Here is a 20,445-nt window from a genome sequence, read left to right as displayed (position 1 = left end):
ACGCCGGATCTCTCTCCCAAATAGATTGCTTGATGCAGAATATGACTTTTAAAGGAGTAGTTGTCCTATATTTTAGCTTGCTTGTTTAGAAAAAATGAACTTCTTTATGATAAATAACTACATATATAATTAATAAAATTATAGGTACAAAAAATAAGACGTGTATTGAAAATATAATAGACTAATGTAATAATAAAAATATTAGCATATATCTACCCGACCAACCCCGCTTGGGTTGGGCTTGGGTTGAGAATTACCAACCCGAGGTTGGGTTGGGTTGGGTTGGGTTGGGTTAGGGTTGAGGTATAGGTCAAAGGCTTCTGATAAAAAACAAAAACGAGCAGTTCTAGAAAGATTTGTAATATGAATACCTTTATGCTTTGCAGAGATGTAAGGTGCCATTCTAGGATTTGATTTCCTAGTACCATGACCAAAATGAACTCCTGCCTCCATCATCTCTTCCAAATTGATGTTCCGATATCTTCTTGTCATTTCTCCCCCCTTGGGTTGGGCTAGGGTTGAGCACCAACCCGACCCAACCCACCCGAGTTTCAGCCCTAATCTAAAGTCTACTTTCCCTCATCTTATTACTTATTGGTGCTGCTGCGAAATTCCCTCAAATGCATTTATTTCTAATTCTATCCTTCCTAATCTTGCCATTCATCCATCCTAACATCTTCAGTTCAGCTACAGTCATCCTACAGACATGTTATTACTTGAAACTACCCAACATTTTGTCCCATAAACAATAGCAGGTTTTATAGCTATCCTATAAAATTTTCTTGTCATTGCCGGTCCCCAGCCTGGGTAAACGATAGTTGGATCAGGTTCGCGGCTGGCATCAAACTTATGCCATATCTTTTCATCATGAATCCAAACAACCAGCAAAACGAATAAAAACATATTAAGGAAACGGCAAGAACAGATACAGGGAGAGTGCTTGCGACTCCACATGGTATACAAATGAATGTGCGGTTCCTGTGTTGAGGGATTTCTGTGTGCTTGTTTTATATAGTTTACATGGGAGGGAACGAGCCCGTTTGAGTCTCCTGTTGCATAATGGAAGAGAAATCATACCCCAATTCTAACCGATCAGTGAAAAGCACGAGCAAAGCAACTGCAGTCCCCATGATTCTTCACCAGTCAATACCCAATTCCTTTGAAAGGAATAGCTTGTCGATGTACACAATAACAGGAGCTGATGACGTAATGTAGTTTTGCATCTGAACCTTCGCTGACGCCTCTGAAATCATCCAAGAAGTTTAGCAGTGCATGCATGCAAATTGTATGCTTGTGAAGCAATATGCCCCAAGTAGGGTTGTCAATGGGTAGCAACTAGGATAGGCTTCAGTAAGCCAGACCACAACCCGTCGATTTGGCGGCCCAGGCCTGACTACTGATAGCCGCAAATGGGCCACTGGTTTGGGATAACCTAAGTCCAAGCCAACCCATTCAAACGGGCTGCTGTTTGAAGCCTGTGTTGATCCAATTGGCCTGGTGAGCTTTCAGGCCAGCCCAGCCCATTGATAGCCCTAAGTGCATGTACCCATGGTTAAAGGACTCTGTGATTTGGATCGACTTGTTCTGCTCTGAGTGCAATCGGACTCAGCCAAGTTGGTTGGCTTGGGGGATAACTCATGGTATCAAGCCGGATCGGGTACTACCAAATCTAAGTCAACTCAGACAAGTCATACAACTCATCCAAGTCTTAAAACCATGCATGTGCATTGAAGGGAGGATGTTCATGATAAGCACCACTTACCATCTTCATTTAGCTTCTTCAATAGCTGTGCTCTGGTTGGGAGGACGTACATTCCGGCAGCGACGGCTTTCCTGATAGCCCATCCATGGTGAGGAGCCAAGACCTGTGCATAGGCTACTGATGCAGGATCCTTGAGAGAATCCCCCCTGCCATTGAAAATCCAAATGATACTTTTTAAGGGTTGATGTAATACATTCACTGAAACAGGAAAAACAACAAAATTCAGGCCACGTCAATGATCATGGATGATTTTAATATCCATTGGGAACATACAAGGAAATCAAACCTATTCATCAGGATCTACACTTGGTGTGTTTTATCATGTGGACGTCAAAATCATGCAAAACAAATGACTTCCACAGTTAGCCGCATCATGCATTATGACACTGACACGAATGCCAAGGGTCATCCGCACAATGAGAGATTGACAAGGTGATCAACACTACCATTCATGTGTACAAGGTCCAGGGCCATTCATTGGTTGACGGCCAGTACAAACATCCCCTGGCCCACAAGTTAGCCTAGCCCACTCATCATAAAGGCGCCAGATAAGAAAAGTGAATGATTACAGAAAAGATGAACATGGGTATATAATAGACATGGGTTGCCCAACTAATGTTTTTAGCCACAGCATGCTGGAGGTGATCCCCACCCAGTCAGTGGCCCAAATCCCGCACAAGTGCACCAGATTATACCATGTGTTGTGAACTGCCTCTTCAATATCTCCCCACATGAAGCACCTCATTGCTTCTCTCTCAATCATGTAGCAAATGCTTAAACGAGAGCGACCAACGAGTGAGGCATTCTCGTGTCAGTGGACCACATGAAGTATCAAGTTGTTCATGACAGTCCCATTTATCAACTCAGAACTTAGCCAACTCAACTCAGCCAGGAGAAAATTTTCTTTTTGAACACCAAGCCTCAAAACATCTGTTAGGAAACCCAGTAAACCAAGATCCTATTTTAACAAGTGAGAGGATTTAAGGAAAATCTGTCCAATCCTAGGTATTAAGAGATATGATTATAGGATCCTCGACCCAAGGATTATAGGCACAGCCACCGCCTCTAGCTCCCAAGTCCCAATGGAGCTTAATAGAAGCCTATTGGGTCCCAGCACACAAATTGTTTCCCCCAACAAAGTGTCCTCCGTCATGGGCAAAAACCTCTCTTCTTCCTCTTTTTGGGATGACCTGCAATAGATGGAGTGAAGGGTATCCCAATGGATCCATGCCTTTCCCTCTACTGCTGAGAAGATCGGATCTCTCCCCATAACGAAGGGCACATTCTGTTGAAATGTATGCCCTTTAAGTCCAATGAATAATATATATTTTCTTCATTCATACTTTGTTTATTGCTCATTGTTGTATTATATACATGGAATGGTTATGATTGGGACGGATTCGTTGGGAGACTTCATCGAGGTCTCTATATCGCTAGGGAAAGAAGTAGGAGAAGTTCAATATGAAATACATTGTGAGGCCTAACTTGTCCGGTTCTTCATAGACTTAGAATATTGTCATAGTCAACAAATAAGTCAAGATAGCTTAATCCATACGCCACTATATATGATGTGACTGTTGTGCATATGGTGAATCTCTACCACGGGACATTGTCCCCACACGTGTATGTGTGTGCATGTGTGGCTTGTGTGCACATTGACTAGATCTAGGAAGTCAAACTTCATTTAACTATTTGGTATTAGCTTGCACTACCTATGCTTGTTACGTTTATCCTTAGACTTGAAATGGCCTAGGGTCCTAGTGGGGATTTAATCAATTGTTTTGATTCACCAATATGTGAGCCTCTTAGGTGTATAGTGGTGAGTTGAGCGGACGATCATGTTTTTATGGGGATTAGGATTCTCAACAAAAGAGATACGGTCCTTATGGGATCTAACCTTATCTTAGGAACCGGAGTGATTGATCAACATGGTCGGCCAAACTAGTTTTGTAACTCGTTTTGATTAAACAATTGATTTCCAAATCATCACTTGCAATGTTTTGTAAATTCAACAGTTCTTATTTGTTTTTGGATGATCAATCATGACTGTGGGGATATGATGGGCCTAGGACAGTGGGCCTGAAGGCAGTACATAGAAAGATGTGTATGATAGTGTGAGATAAGGTGATCACGTGCATCCATGCAGTGTACACGTAGAAACATCCAAACTTAGATGGGTTTAACTTTGTTAAAGTTCTTGTGTGGTTAGGCAAATATATTATGGGTGTAGCCTGTAGTGATCTATAAACATTACCGTAAAGAGATCCTTTTATGATAAGGAAAGACTAGTGGAAAAAAGGCCTACAAGTTTATAGATACATAAAAACAGCCTAGGAAGCCCCACAGAGTTCTAGACTTCGGGAAAGCTTCCTTGGCACAGAGTAGAAATGTTGGAGTGGCCAGTTGAAGGAGAGACAAAGCGAGCGTCGATTGTCTTCCATTCTTCATAAAAGGTATGGTTGGTTTTAAGTTTGTGTTAATTCACATATGCATAGATTCTTATTTGATTTGTTTCACTTCAGCCATGCGCAAACACTTTCATGTCAAAGAGAAGATCCCCTTGGCTCAAAACCACAAACGTTGGAGAGAAGATCCCCCTGGGCTCAAAACCATAATCGATTCCCGTTCACAATATGCATAGGGTATGTAGAGATGCCACCATCCCTTTATGTACATAATGGTGTTCTTCAGCAAGAACTCTTCCAAGGCTATATATCATCCACTCATCTCTGTAAAGATGATGGTGCTAACCACAAAGGTCCCAAACAACGCAAAAATGGTGCTTTGTGAATTTCGCATAATATCGCGGATTCCTCTCCACTTCTAACTAGATCTATTGTGAATTTCGACCATTCCTCTTAAATCCTTTCGAAGAAAAACACAAATTTCGAGTCGAAATCAAGATCCAAGCTGATTAGAGGTGGTTTTCGATAAGGTTGTACACGAGTCGAGCTAGCTCAAAAAGCTCGCTTGACTCGGCTCGATTCAGCTCGGATTGACTCGGCTTGAAGGGCCAACTCAAGGCGAGTCAAGCTCACTTTTGAAAACTAGAGTTGAAATCGAGCCGAGTTCGAGCATGGTGCAGATCAACTCGACTCGACACAACTTAAAGCTCGAGCTCAAGCTCGACTCGGCTCGAGTATTATATATTAATATCATATATATTATATTAATATAATATATATATAACTATAAAAAATAAAAATAAAAAACTAAACAAAACCCTACCCAACGCTGACCCTACCTGACCCTCTCTTTCCTCCTTTCCCTCTCTCTCCTTTACCTAGCCCACCGATCGCCATCCCGTGTCCGCCCGAGCTGAGCTCTCTCTCTCTCTCTCTCTCTGATCCGCGCCCAACCCGACTCGTCTCAGCCCACTCGGCGACTCGGGTGCGGATTCGGGTCAGGTTAGGGCGTTGGGTTGACATATGAACAAGCTCGACTCAACTCAAGGTAAGCTTGACTCGAATCGAACCACTAGCTCGACTTGAGATCGACTCGAAAGCTTTGGCAAACAAGCCAAGCTTCAATGTTGAGCTCAAACTCGAGTACAGCACGGTCGAGTCAAGCCGAGCTTGGCCCAACTCGACTCGACTCGGCTCGATGTATAGCCTTAGTTTTCAATCTAGTGAAAATTGGGAAATTTTCAAAATTTCCCTAAAATTTTCTAAATCGGTTGCAATATTAGTGTCCAAACGTGTATGTAACATGATCTAGTGATTCTTGGTAATTTGGGGACTTTTCGAAGAAAAAAATCTTAATTAAAAATTTAAAAAAAAAATAACTTTTTTTTTTTGGTTGAAAATTCCACTTCTATCAGCGGTCAATTAGCCCCCATTTCATTTTTTTCTTCCAAAATTCCACTCTTAATGTGTGTGTAGCTTTATGTGTGTCTAAGCCACAACCACACACATCATTCACACATATATTTCTAGGTTTCTACTTCTTTTGCTTTTGAATGTATTGCTGTTTCCATAGATGTCTTCTTACATTTGTAAATTATGTGAATTCACTTTGAATATACTTGCATTACTTCAGTCAGACAATGCATAATTAGGACCCTATACAAAAGAAACCTATTATGCGCACTTGTTTTTTGAGATGTTTTGATTTTTAAGTGTGTATTGATGTCTTTTTTTAACAATCCTTGAAGATTCATTGAAAAATTCGACCAATTTTCCAATATTTCCCTATGTTTCCCAACAACAATGATACATTACACAATACAACCGATATATCCCTTGCGATAACCGATATGGATCCATACCACAAGGGTGCAATACATTACATGATAATAATACGAAAAACATTGGTAGCACCAATAAGTGATAAGATGGGGGAAAGTAGACTTGGATGGTTTGGTCATGTGCAATGGATAACAAGAACCACGCCAATTAGAATGAGTGAGCTCGTACAAGTTGAAGGCTCTAAAAGGCCAAGGGGAAGGCTCAAAAGGGCACAGCTGGAAGTAGTGAGAAAGACTTCATGACCTATGGTCTAACTGGAGATATGGTCCTTGATAGAGTGGAATGGAAGAACATGATTCATGAAGCTGACCCCGAATAATTGGGATAAGGCTTGGATGATGATCTACAGAAAGTTTAGTATATCCATAATTTGCTAAGAAATGTGTTTGCAAACTAGCTGATCTGGGCAACCCTTCATCTTTCCTTTTTATTTTTATTTTCTTTCTTTCTTTTTTCTATTTTCTTTGATGTGTTTTTGCCCTTTCAACAAAGCCGTTAATTATTTTTTTAAATGTCTGTTTCTGCTAGCTATTCTCATTGTACTAAAATGTAGGCTGTTTCTCCATTATTCAAGCAACAAAATCAATCTGTATGCTCAGTGATTCATGATATCGTGACCTTAGTTTACATGAAGCAGGAACAAGAACTCAATGGTTCTTGAAATTTCAAGATGATGGGAAAGCCTATGTTAGCAACTCTATTAAACTGGTATTAAAGAATTTAAATATTCACACATTTAAATCCATAGAAATTAACTTACTGAGTGCCTGTATTCATAGAAACTTAGAATATCCTAATTTGAAAATAACACAAAACTAGAAAATACAGAACTAGTAGAATAATATGTAGTCTTTGTTTATTCATGGCAGCGGCAATTATTGGGTAGTATCAAGGAGGTTTGGAAGCAAAAGCAGGACAGAGCTTCCAAAGCGGTAGTGGCACATCACATAAAATGATATAAGCCTACTACTATGATCGTGCTAGCTAGCAGAAGTGACAATGCATTACAAGGATGAGGTTTATATGATACTTGATTGAAAGACATGGCATTTTTCTTCAACCTATGAAGTTCCCAATGATAAAGATGGGGCCATGCCTGGGCCTTATCATGGGATCAATGCCCCAAATCTCCTCTCGCAGATGGTCCTAGCTGTCCAATTGGTAGCTCGAAATGGGATACAGCCAATGCAAAGTATTTAATGGGCATCCAATCAGATGGTTAGGAAAACAAAATGGCGAAGATCATGATGAGGCCCACCTACAAACTGTTTACATCAGCAAAGGTGGCCACCCCTTGTACAGTTTATTGGGCTGAACAAAATGCTCAATCAAGCACCACATGTTTACTCTTCAAGGATACCCATTCAGCAAATAGAAATAGAAAAAGGGTTGCAAACATACTCTGATGCTAGAATTTGCTCAAACAGTACCCTGACCATATCAAGTCCACGCTTCACTTTGAGTAGGTTCCGAGAATGGCTGCCAGCTTTCCTCACACAGTTCTTTTCAATGTCATGATTGAGCAAGGATTGTAATGTACCGATCGACTTTGATGCTTCTTGGAGATCAGCAACCTGTTATTGAGAAGGAAAAATAGCTAAGGACTTAGTTATGGAAAGTGAAGGCAAAAAAAAAAAACCATGAAAAGTCCATGCAAAACAAATCTGCCAATCAAAAGGGAAAAGGAAAAAATCTTCCAATCTACATTCAACCATGCAGAAGTAGTTGGCATCGTAAATAAAAAGGACATGGAGATCAATATCAACATTCAAAACCCAGACCAGATAATATGGTTGTTGCGGTATGCAGTGGAACTGGCCACAATAAAATGATGTGGGACGATTGAAACTAACCTAGGATGCAAGATGTGAGATCAATTACACATTAATTTCAGCATTCTACATGTAAAACCAAACATATCTACATAATAGATTCAGAAAATTCAGATTTGTAATGCAAATGGCCTAGGCTATCACATACGCAATGCACGGAAATATAAAGTATTACGAGAGTGGCCAACTTGGAAGCAGGGACTTCTAATTTAGCATAGGCAGTGCAACAACCATGTGAGAAGACAATGATGGTAATAAAATCAGTTTTGGAGAAGGGATTTTTTTAAAAATTAAAATTTACAAAAAAAAATTTAAAAATCAGATTTTCATTAGGGTTTTGGGGTTTACAGATTGAGATGTGGGATTTTTTTAGGAATTAGGGATTAGGTGGGGTTTAGAGGGGAATCAAGGAGGGAAGGTACCAAAAGGGGGCCCACACGTGGCAGCTTGTACTGACGCACATGCATGCGTGCGTGTGTCTCCACGTATGGATGGGTAGGGGAAAAGAGAAAGGAGGTGGATTGGGTTGGGTTTTGAAGGGTTTAGTAGAGATGTAAGGGAATGGGAAGAAGAAAAAGAGAAGAAGTGGGACCTTGCTGGAGAAGAGAATGAGGAAGAAAACACCTTAGACGAATCCATCACCAAGCAAGCTTCTACCCTTTCGCAATTCGATTGGAAGGGAGGATTTCTCACAAACCCTAAAAACAATGAGGAAAAACACACTTTCAACACAAAAAAGACTCCTTTTTCTTTTTCTTTTCTCAAGCTCCAATAGGGTTGGACACCCCTTGCTTTTATATTAAAACTTTAAAACATTACGAATATGCCAATCGCTTAAGTGTCATGGCCCATCATCCAAAATAAGCAAAATAAAACACTTACCATCAATCTTAACCGTTAAATAAATCCTAAAAATAACAAAATAAAACATAAATAAAACAAGATTAGGATCCACGGGGCCTAGATTTGGTGTGACCCGATGGCCTGATCAATAAGATCCAACGATCGGATCGACACGAAATAAAAATCATATGACTAAAACGGTCTCCTAAGCAGTCGACATGCATCATCCCTAAGTGGAGTCTTCCTGATGCACGTCCAATTTATGTGGGGTCTTCAAAGTGGCCCGGCGGGCCCCATCTGGAACTCTTCTCCCATCCACAAAGAGAGATGCAACTGATGTGGGTAGTTGCCTCCATGTCTGGTACAGCCGAGTAGGTCCTCTGATGTCCCCATCAACTCTCCTCAGCTAAGAAGAATTCGCCATTGGCGAAATAAAGCTGTGGTAACACTCGAGGAGGTCGATATCAATGCGTTGGAAGTCTGCATCTATAATCCAGGTGTCGTCTAACTCTAGCCTGTTCTTCCACTTCACAAGGTATTTATGATATCCTCCATGGAGGGTAGAGACATCATTAATCTCTTCCTTCCGTCCAGGTAGTGATGGAAGCGAAGGCAATGTGTGGGAAGTGGGGTCTGGTAAAGGCCATGGGTTGGGAACAGGGTCAGGGAGACCATCATCTGGGGTTGGAGAAAGGTTTGCAGGAGGGCTAGAAGATTGAAGTGTGGGTCCGTCATAAGGCACAAGGTCCTCCACGTTGAATGTTGCACTAACGTCCATGTCAAATGGAAGTTCCATCACATACACATTAGGGCCCACTCTTGTCAAAATTTTAAATGGACAAGCACTGCAGGCATGCAGTTTCCTCACGGTTCCTTGTGGGAATCGTTCGAGCCTAATGCAAACCATGATGTAGTCACCTACATGAAACTTATCAAACCTACGATGTGAATCTATAGAGATTTTATAATATTGATTACTAGCATTAATGCGCCTCTTGATCTTGTTATGCAAGTCATGAATATGTCGTGCAAATGCTTCTGCGAACTTAGATTACCTATGTGAGACGGACATGGGTATAAGATCTATAGGCGTTCCAGGCTTTTACCCAAATACTATCTTAAATGGACTTATTCCTATGGACCTATTGATGGAATTAGTGTATGCAAACTCAGCTATGGGCAAAACCACATCACAGGTCTTAATATGGTCTCCCACCAGATATTGTAGTAGATTCCCTAAGCTTCAATTCACAACTTCCGTCTGAGTATCAGTCTGAGAATGGTATGCCGAAGAGAACTGCAACTTAGTCCCCATCATGCAATAGAGTCTTCCAAAAATAACTCATAAACCGCACATATTGATATGACACAATGGTCTTCGGCAAACCACAAAGACGAACTCTTCTCCAAAGAATATCTTAGCCACGTTAGTGGCATTAGACATTTTAAAACATGGGAGGAAGTGAGCTATTTTCAAAAAACGGTCCACAACTACAAAAGTGGAATCTTGCTTTTTAATCGTCTCAAGGAGCCCAAGCACGAAATCCATGCTAATATCAACTATGAAGTGTGAGGGACTAGCAAAGGTGTATTTAAATCGGTATTCTGTTTTCTCTTCTTCGTAAGCTGACAAGTCCTACATTGTCCTATAATGTTAACCACGTCTCACTTGAGACTTGACCAATAAAAATGCTCCTCTACAAGGGCAATAGTCATGTCACGCCCAATGTGACCAGCTATCCCTCCAGCATGAAGCTCCCATACAAGAAAGTCACGGAGCGATGTATGGGGTATACACAATCTATCGCCTCTAAACAAAAACTAACCGACCAAGACAAACTCACTACCACCCCTAGACTGACCATCTAACAACGATGCGTACACCTCTCGAAAATCTGAGCAACTAGTATAATCTTCCTTTAATCGTTCAAGCCCAGTAACTTCGACGTTCATAGATTGGAGTAACACAATCCTACGACTCAACGCATCGGCAAGTTTATTCTCAACCTCGGCCTTGTGCTTGAATACAAAAGTGTACTCCTGAAGAAATTGGACCCACTTAGCATGGCTCGGGTTCAACTTCTTTTGTGAGTTGAGATGGTGCAAAGCCTCATGGTCAAAGAATAAGGCAAATTCCTACGATAATAAATAATGTCGCCAATAGCGCAAAAACCGCACTACTGCATAGAATTCCTTGTCATAGGCAGAATAATTTTGTTTCGCTTCATTCAGCTTCTCGCTAAAGAAAGCGATGGGGTGACATACCTAAGCACTCCACCCAAGGTATTCAAAATTGGTTACGTTTCGGCCGTAACAGCTGATATGTAACGACAACAGTATCAATCGTTACGCAATGTGGCCCTAAAACAGGGCACCTCTGTTTTTTGGGTTCGTAACGGCCATTATGGTACCGTAACAAACGTTACGAGCCATAACCCTAAAGAAAAATGGGAAAAAATATATATATATACCTTTTTTTTTACTTTTCTTCTTCTTCTTCTTCTTATTATTATTATTGGGCTGCAGTTGTTGCCTCTCTCTCTCTCTCTCTCTCTCTCTCTCTCTCTCTCTCTCTCTCTCTCTTATTTCCCTCTTTTCTTTTCATTTCCCTCCCTCTTCTTTTCTTTTTCCAGAAAAAATGAATGGACTGGCGTGGTTGCGCCAGTTTCACAGCCACGCAGTTTTCTTTTTTTTAAAAAAATACTCTACAGTGTACGTTGCATAGTGCACACACACTATTTTATTATGTGGGGTGGGGCCCACCTTGATTTATGTATAGTAAATCCATGCCATCCATAATTTTTCAGGTTCATTTTAAGGCATGAACCTTGAAATGAATGGATCAAAATCTCAATTGGATCACGCAATTGGGATTGAATGCCCACCGTTAAAATCTTCTTAGGGCCCATCATAATGTTTATTTTCCATCCAACCTGTTGATGAGGTCACATGGATCTTCACTTTGATGAAGGGAGAACACAAATACCAGCTTGATCCCAAAATAAAATGTGTTAAGAAATTTTTAATGGTGGGAATTAAATCCTTATTTTGTGATCCACCTAAGATTTGGATCGGCTTCATTTGGTCCATGCCCTGAAATAAGTAGGCAAAAAGGATGGACCACATGAATATACAACAAATGCATTGAGGTGGGCCCCACTTTTAAAGGCATGCTCACTAGTGGTCCACTGAAGATTTAGATCTACCTGAATTTTTGGACCATGCCTTAAAATGAGTTGGCAAAACGGATTGACGGCATGGATATACAAATACATCAAGGTGGCCCACCTGGCCCACTAGTGGTCCACCTCATATCTGGATTTACCTCATTTATTTCCAATACCCTTAAATGAGTTGACAAAACAGATGGATGACATGTATATATAATACATAATTGAGTGAACCCCACGTACGTGGCCCTAAAAATTTATACATGAGGTATATATTAACTCAAAATTAACCAATTAAAATTTGGGACCATTGCTGCTAAGTCACAATTCCAAAATTAAATTGTTTGAACAATTTTCACTACTAGTTTGCAGGCACTTATTTTTTGAAATAAGACCATTTGATATTTTTCATTTTTCACTATCCAATAAATGTCCACCAATCCATTAGTCGGATAAGTGCCAATAGATTGCATTAATTTGAGGCTAGCTTAGGGCATCAAACGGTCCCCTAATTAGCCCCAAATTGGCAACACTATTTATCCCAATTTTTATTTTTATTTTTTAAAGATCTATTGAGGAAAACGATATTAAATTGTTAGGTATATGATTTACATAATAGGATACAAAAGTCCCTAAACTCTATATATTGAAATGAAATGTATGTGAGCCATGAAGTATGCAATGCACTAGCACTATAAATAAAAGGAAAACTTGAAAATATAAGATGTTTTGGTATTACATTCATTATAGTAAATTTATATAGATATTATATAGTTAGAAAACTACATATAAAAGGTTTGCAGTTAATTCCAGGTTCTCAGGTTCACATATCCATCAGACAACCCGATATAGCATTCTTATCAAAGAGTGGACCGTTACACCACCATAAACATGTTCCAAATTATAAATAAATGCATATTTGGAATATTTAGAATATTCAGGATTTAATGGATATTTTTCCATAATTTTTTGACCTTTTTTTTTTCTTTGCACCGTTACACACCCCGTATCGGCTGTTGCGGCCGCGTATCGGCTGATACGAGGCATATCCGTATCGATAACAGTGGGCACCGTTACGCCCACCAATACCGCAACGGAACACTTTGACTCCACTTATACCCACACTAGACGCATCACAAGCAACCTTAAAAGCCTTGGAAAAATCTGGAAGTCACATTACAAGAGCTTCGGTCATCTTGACTTTGATCTCCTTGAACGCCCTAGAAGCTACTTTAGTCCATTGGAACTCCCATTTTTTATGCAATCGGCAATGGAGGTCATGATGGAACTAAACCCTCTAATGAACCGCCTATAAAAGGAACTAAGCCATGAAAGCCATGCACCTTATAAATATTACGTGGCTCGGGCTAACCGACTATAGCCTTGACTTTTTCAGGATCCGCAAACATGCCTTTAGATGACATGATAAAACCTAAGAAAATGACACTACTAGACAAAAATGAACACTTCTTGAGATTGGCATACAACTTCTTTGCCCTAAGGAACCCACACACTTGCCTCAGATGGTGGATGTGTTGTTCCTTAGTCATGTTATAAATAAGGATGTCATCAAAGTACACGACTAGGAACTTCCCCATTAAGTGTCTCAACACCTGGGTCATCACCCATATAAATTGTACTTGGGGCATTGGTCAGCCCAAAAGGCATGACTAGCCACTCGTACAGCTCATCCTTCATCTGAAGGCAGTTTTGCATTCATGACTTGGGCAAATACGGATCTGGTGATACCCACTCTTGAGGTTTATTTTGGATAAAAGTGTGGCATTGGCCATCATGTCCAACATATCATCAAGACGAGATATAGGAAACCAATACCTAACGGTAATCTTGTTGATGGCTCTGCTATCTACACATACGTCATGTGTCTTCCTTCTTGGGCATTGAAGGGCGGGCACGACACATGGACTCATGCTCTCATGAATGTAACCCTTTCTTAAGAAGCTCATCAACTTGCTTCTTAAGTTCTGCATGCTCCATGGGGTTCATTTTGTAATGAGGAAGGTTTGGGAGAGTTAACTCAGGGACAAGATCAATGGCATATTGGATGTCCCTCATAAGTGGTAGTTCATCCGGGAGGTCGTCAGGAAAGACATCTCCGAACTCTTCCATCACCGAAATCACCTCGCTAGGCAACTATACACCAACCTGCGGGTAGCCTCTCTAGTCACGAGGGCATACACCTTTAAATCCTCCCAAGTCTCTCTTTCAAATTCTTTTGCATTAATGATGTGAAGAGACTTAGGCTTGGACTTCCTCGAAGTTCTAGGATCACCCTTCTTGGGTGGAAGAGAACTCCATCTAATTTTCTTGCCCTCAAATATGAATGTATAAATATTCGAGCGACCAAATATTGTAACGTCCAAGTCAAATAACCAGGGCCTGCCTAAGATGATGTGGCCAACATCCATGGGAATCACATCGCACCATAGCGAATCCTTGTATGACCCAAACTGGATGGGGATACAACATCCCTATGAGACCGGAATGGAGGACTCATCAACCCACGACCCTTTGTAAGGCTAAGTGTGAGACTCGACTTTCAAGCCCAGTCAACTCACGGTGCTGATAGAGACTACGTTGGCACAGTTGTCACTGTCCACCATCACTTTACAATTCTTTTCTCCACACTTGGTATAAGTGTAAAAGATCATGTTCCTACGCCCATCATCATTTTCTTTAGCTTGGGCAAAGGTGCATCTGACTACTGCAAGAGTGTGGGTCTCCTACTCATAAAACTCCTCATCACTAGCACTAATATCAGGCTCATGTTCCTCTACATCGGAATTGTCATCGGCATCCTCATCTACCTCATCTATCATAAGAGTTTTACCTATGTCTTTGTTTGGGCATTCCTTTGCAAGGTGACCATAACCATTGCAACAGAAACACTTCATGTGCTCACTTCCCTTTGAACTAGTGCTGACTAGACCCTTACCTTTAACATCTCTATTATAAGTGGGAGCAGCAGTTCAGGCTTTAGTTGGACTCCCAGGGTTAGGTTTGGCTCTCTGAGGAGCAACCTTGCCACTGGAATCACGAGACCCAAACCGCTTCATGGTCGATTGCACTAGGTATTGTTCAAGCTTCTCTACCCTAAGGTAGGCCTCCTCTAGTGTAGCAACATCATGAATGACAAGCTTATGCCTAATCTCAGGGAGCAGGCCCATCCTAAAACGAGACGGTTACAGCAGGGGACTCATCGACATCACATCGCATAATGTACTCCTCGAATCTCTCGATGTAATCCGATACAGGCATTGACCCTTACCACAAGGACTGCCACTGATCCAGAAGATAACCACGATAGGAGAGCGGGGCATATTTTTCTCTAAGAAGCTCTTTCATCTCAACCCATGATGTAATGGGTTAATCTCCACGTCGTTCTGTCTTCCGCTCTATATTGGTAAAGAATAGCTTGGCTTGACCCGCCAACTTCATCTTAACGAACTTTGCTCAAAGGCGATCAACATGTCATACCACTCGAAGAAGTGGTCCATGTTAACTAGTCAGTCCAGGAAATGCTTTGGATTCTTGCGACCATCAAAATTGGGAGCATCGGCTTTGACGCTCTTCATAACTTGTTCCTCAGGGTCGCAATGATCCCGCGACTCTCTATGGGGCACATGAGTGTGCAGTCCTACATGACCTACTCCCTAACCAAAGTTCCTATTACAACCCCTAATGGGTTCTACTGGGACTGGACCCTATTCAACTGGGTCTTCATTCGCTGGCTCTCCAGCCTGAGACTAGTGGTCTTCCCCGGTGACAGGGTTACCGTGAGAGGCGGCCTCTAGCCGCGTAATACGTTGGTTTCTGCCAGTTAATTGTGTGGCAGTGGTCCTATTGTGCGTCTCAATGGCCGTCAGACGGTGGTTAATCTTTTCTAGAGCCCTGGCAATCTGAGCGGGTTCATGGTGGGGAATAGAATAAAACCACAACCAGTTCGCGTTCGCATATACTAAACAACCCTAATGAAAGGCAACCAAGTTGTATGTGTACTATATGATGAATTCGATGCAAAATTCAGATTTAATGATGCTCAATGTGATACTATCTGATGCACTTGTACTTGATGTATGATGACCCTAAGTACCTTAAACCCTATAGACAGTCCTAGAATTATTATAATAAGGTTAAAACTGAAAATTTAGCAACTAGGTGTCTTAAAGTCACGAAGTCTGAAAATTCTAGCAATATAGAACTTTTAAAATACCCAAGCAGAAAATTCAGCAAGCTAAACTAGAAATTTCAACAAGCTATATAATGTGGGGGCATTTTCACACTGGGCTCGAGTGGGGTTGCCTGTGGGATGCAGGGGCACACTCAGGGTGGGCGGCCCGTGTGAGGCGGGTCGCTCATGTGAGGCGGTACCCATGTGATTTGGGGCCCACGAGGAGGGTTTGGCTGAGGTCCTAACCCATGACATGTGGTGCCTGGGCTATGAGATAAAGGGATTGATTCACCATGCTTTAACAATTCGAGCTTTTAGAGCAAGTGGTTAATTGTCCTGCATCAAATTGGTATCAGGGCGGGATGTCTCGTGTTCGAGACTCCTCATCGAGGATGATTAATGCAGGAGCATTTTCACATCGGGCTCGAATGGGGTTGCTTATGGGATGCAAGGGCACACTCGGGGTGGGCGGCCCGTGTGAGGCGGGTGGCTCATGTGAGGTGGTACACATGTGATTTGGGGCCCACGAAGGGGGTTCGGCTGAGGTCTTAACCCATGAGATGTGGGGCCTGCACTATGAGAAAGGGATTGATTCGCCATGCTCTAACCGTTCGAGCTTTTAAAGCAAGTGGCTAATTGTCCTACATCACTATATGCGATCTACATGCTCTACTATTGGTTTAGGAATTTCGTCGAACAGCTATCTTACGCTAGACCTAGGATCTGATACCAAATTTGATGTATGACGATTGAAACTAACCTATGATGCAAGATGTGAGACAATTACGCATTAATTTCAGCATTCAACGTGTAAAACCAAACATATCCACATAATAGATTCAAAAAATTCAGATTTCTAACGCAAATGGCCTAGGCTATCACATACGCGGTGCACAAAAATATAAAGTATTATGAGAGCGACCCATTTGGAAGTAGGGACTTCCAATTTAACGTGGGTAGTGCAACAACCACGTGAGAAGACAAGGATGCCAATAAAATCAGGTTTGGAGAAGGGATATAAATATATATATATATATATATAAAAGATTTTTTTAGGGTTTTGGGATTTAGGGATTGAGATTTGGAAACCTTTTGGGAATTAGGGATCTAGGAATTGAGATTTGGGATTTTATTTTTATTTTTTTGAATTAAGGTTCTAAGGATTACGTAGGGTTTAGAGGAGAATCGAGGGAAGGTACCAAAAGGAGGCCCACACGCTGCAGCACGTACAGACGCACGTGCGTGCATGTCCACGTATGGATGGGTAGGGGAAAAGAGAAAGGAGGTGGATTGGGTTGGGTTTTGAAGGGTTTAGAAGAGATGTAAGGGAATGGGAAGAAGAAAAAGAGAAAAGTGGTACCTTGTTGGAGAAGAGAAAGAAGAAGAAAACACCTTAGAGCAATCCACCACCAAGCAAGCTTCTACCCTTCCACGATTCGATTGGAATGGAAGATTTCTCACAGACCCTAAAAACAATGAGGAAAAACACCCTTTCAACACCAAAAAAAAAAAAAAAGACTCTTTTTTCTTCTTCTTTTCTCGAGCTCCAATAGGGTTGGACGCCCCCCTTGCTTTTATATTAAAACTTTAAAAAATTACAAATATGTCACTTACTTAAGTGTCATGGCCCATCATCCAAAATAAGCAAACTAAAACACTTATCATCAATTTTAACTATTAATTTTATTTTATTTTTTTAAAAAAACATAAATGAAACAAGATCAGGATCCACAAGGCCCAGATTTGGTGTGACGTGATGGCCTGATTGATAAGATCCAATGGTCGGATTGACACGAAATAAAAATCATATGACTAAAACAGTCTTCTAAGCAGCCCACATGCATCATCCCTAAGTGGGGTCTTCCTAATGCACGCCCAATGCACGTGGGGTCTTCAAAGTGGCCATGCGGGCCCCATCTGGAACCCGTCTCCCATCCACAAAGAGAATTGCACTGGTATGGGTGGTCACCTCCGTCTCTGGTACACTCGAGTAGGTCCTCTAATGTCCACATCATAAAAGTTATCACTTAAAACCCATCTCTAGCAAATAACCATTCAGAGCATCCAAATCAAGTGGTCCAAACACCCAGGCCATCCATTTTCATCCAATTTGATGGATGGATGAACTAGCAACTTTATTCAACCGGTCATGCTATATGGGGCGGATTGTTGGGATAATACAAAGCAAGATGAGCAAGGAATGTGCTTTGCAAGAATGGCCATCCTAACTAACATAAGGCTAGCCCCAATAGGAGATAAAACATAGATAACCAATTGAGATGGTCTCTCCATGTACTACGAAAACCAAAGACGATTCCAATAAGAAGAGGAACCTTGATTAGAGTTACAGGGCATGAAAGGGGGATGCGTAGAAAACCTAAAAGGACATTGATCAAAGTTGGTCATAAGGGACATGTAGACATGTTCGGTTACTGAGTAAAGGCCTTAGATAAGAACCACTGGTGAAATACAATTCATGACTTGACCCCAAATGGCTAGGAGTCTGAGAAAAGACGGATGATGATGTTTTTTAGGTGTAAATTTGCTATCCTCATCGAAGTGGTGCAACTCGGGCAGGTTGGGTCAAATTGAGGGTCAACCCAAGCCCAACCGACCTCAAGAGCACCCAACTCGCAACCTGACACGACCCAAATTCCAACTCGAGGCGCCCAGCCTGAATTCCTCCATACTCGACCCTAAACCGACCAAACCCAACCTGACCCAAATAAGTGATTATTCCTGAATCCGGTCTAACCCAACCAAAATTCAACCTGAGTCCAACCTGATTTTATTTTTCCAATCCTAACCTGACCTGAGAACCCTAACAAACCAACCCAAACTCTGGTTGACCCAAACCCAAATTGCAGCACTATCTCAATGCTTATAACTCTCCTCTTACGCCTTTTAAAACCTAAATTGAGCATCCAAAATGCCATCTTAGAATATGGTGTATTGCCTTAGATGGCTCGGTGTATAAAATTCTTATGTGTAATACATAGGCAATGATGATGGTATACTAAATGAGTGTTTTACAGCATCTTTGGGTGTCCCTAAAAAGGAGGATGAGCAGGATACTTTTCTTCCCAAATCAATATCCTATGCTTTTCAGGTTGTGGCTGAAACATATCAGATACTGATTTAGTGAAGAGATGGTGTAAGTCTGGAAGACAAGAATCCCACCCTATTGCGATTCCAGCTCCAATTAGCCTTTTGAACGCTGATCGTCAACCATTACCTTTCCAACAGTCCACTTCATATGCACCAACCAGATAATGGGGTTGTCTGCGTATCTGATTTTCAGGCACACAACAGGGCCAATGACTTGGCTGGTCTCAACTGATGCATGCATATGCCATGTGTTCTGCGGGTGGATTGATAACACTCCCTTGAAGTGCAGCAAACTCACACCATAATCTAAACCCCTCGTCAATTAGAAAATAGAAATTTCTTCAGAAACAAAGGTGGAAGAGAAATTACAGTTAAAATTTTCCATAATTTCTAGCCGTTGACGATCGAAAATTTCTGTCCATTGATTTCCCAGTTTCAGAGATCATCAACCAAATCACCAAAAATCAAGAAAGATGAAGAAGAAGAAGTAAAAAAAGATGGTCGAAAAAAATCAGTATTGAATTCTGGTCAGTGATTTCAGCGACAATTTCTAGCCATTGATTTTCCAGATTGTGGACAAAAATCGAGTATCGACTCATAGCAGTTAGCAAATGATATAGAGAAAACTTAAGTAAATAAATAAATAGAATTCTTCGATTCATAGCTATTGAGCCGTTGATTGTCGAGATCGGAGTATTGAAGGAAACGGACGGAGGAGAAGAGATACCTTGGCGACGTAATCCATCTCGGCGAACTTGAAAGCGATCCCTAAGCAAGAGAAGAGAACGGAAACGTGGGAGCAGGCGTTGGAGAAGGGGGCCACCTCCATTTCTAGGGTTTGAGAATTTGCAGTCGCTGCCAGATCTTTGAACGCTTCTGATATCTTCTTCAGCGGCTTCTCTCCGTCCGCCATCGCACAACTCCACTGAGACAGAGAGAGCCACGGAGAGTTTTGGAGGACGCGAATTTCGTAGACGGCGCGTCGGGAACAAAAATCTGTGGGGCCCACTTTGATGTCAACCTCAGACGCCCACCATGATGGATGTGTTATATGAATCCACGCCATCCATCCATTTTTTCAGCTCATTTCAGTGCATGACTCCAAAAATGAGGCAGATCAAAATCTTGGGTGGACCACACCATAAGAAATAGTGGCGATTCAATCCTCACCATTAAAAACTTCCTTGGTGCCACAAAATTTTGAATCAGGATGATATTTGTTTTTTTCCCTTCGTCCAGGTCTTCCTGACCTAATAATCAGGATCGATGGCAAATAAACATTACAGTTGCC

At 41.5% G+C, this 20,445-nt stretch overlaps 1 protein-coding gene across 1 annotated transcript; it reads right to left on the bottom strand.

Annotated features, from left to right (window-relative positions):
- Positions 1-886: 886 nt before the first annotated feature.
- Positions 887-20,129, bottom strand: LOC131243680 (accelerated cell death 11). Its single transcript, XM_058243192.1, has 4 exons — positions 19,882-20,129; positions 7,411-7,583; positions 1,763-1,908; positions 887-1,243 (listed from the first exon to the last, which is right to left on the bottom strand). The coding sequence occupies exons 1-4, from the start codon at positions 20,065-20,067 to the stop codon at positions 1,137-1,139; spliced, it is 612 nt and encodes a 203-aa protein (XP_058099175.1). The 5' UTR covers positions 20,068-20,129; the 3' UTR covers positions 887-1,136.
- Between the last annotated feature and the right edge of the window lie 316 nt (positions 20,130-20,445).

This window comes from Magnolia sinica, chromosome 1, assembly GCF_029962835.1.
Source record: "Magnolia sinica isolate HGM2019 chromosome 1, MsV1, whole genome shotgun sequence".
Lineage (NCBI taxonomy): Eukaryota > Viridiplantae > Streptophyta > Magnoliopsida > Magnoliales > Magnoliaceae > Magnolia > Magnolia sinica.
The sequence above is the reverse complement of the archived record's forward strand: the minus strand, read 5'-3'. Positions and strand labels throughout refer to the sequence as shown.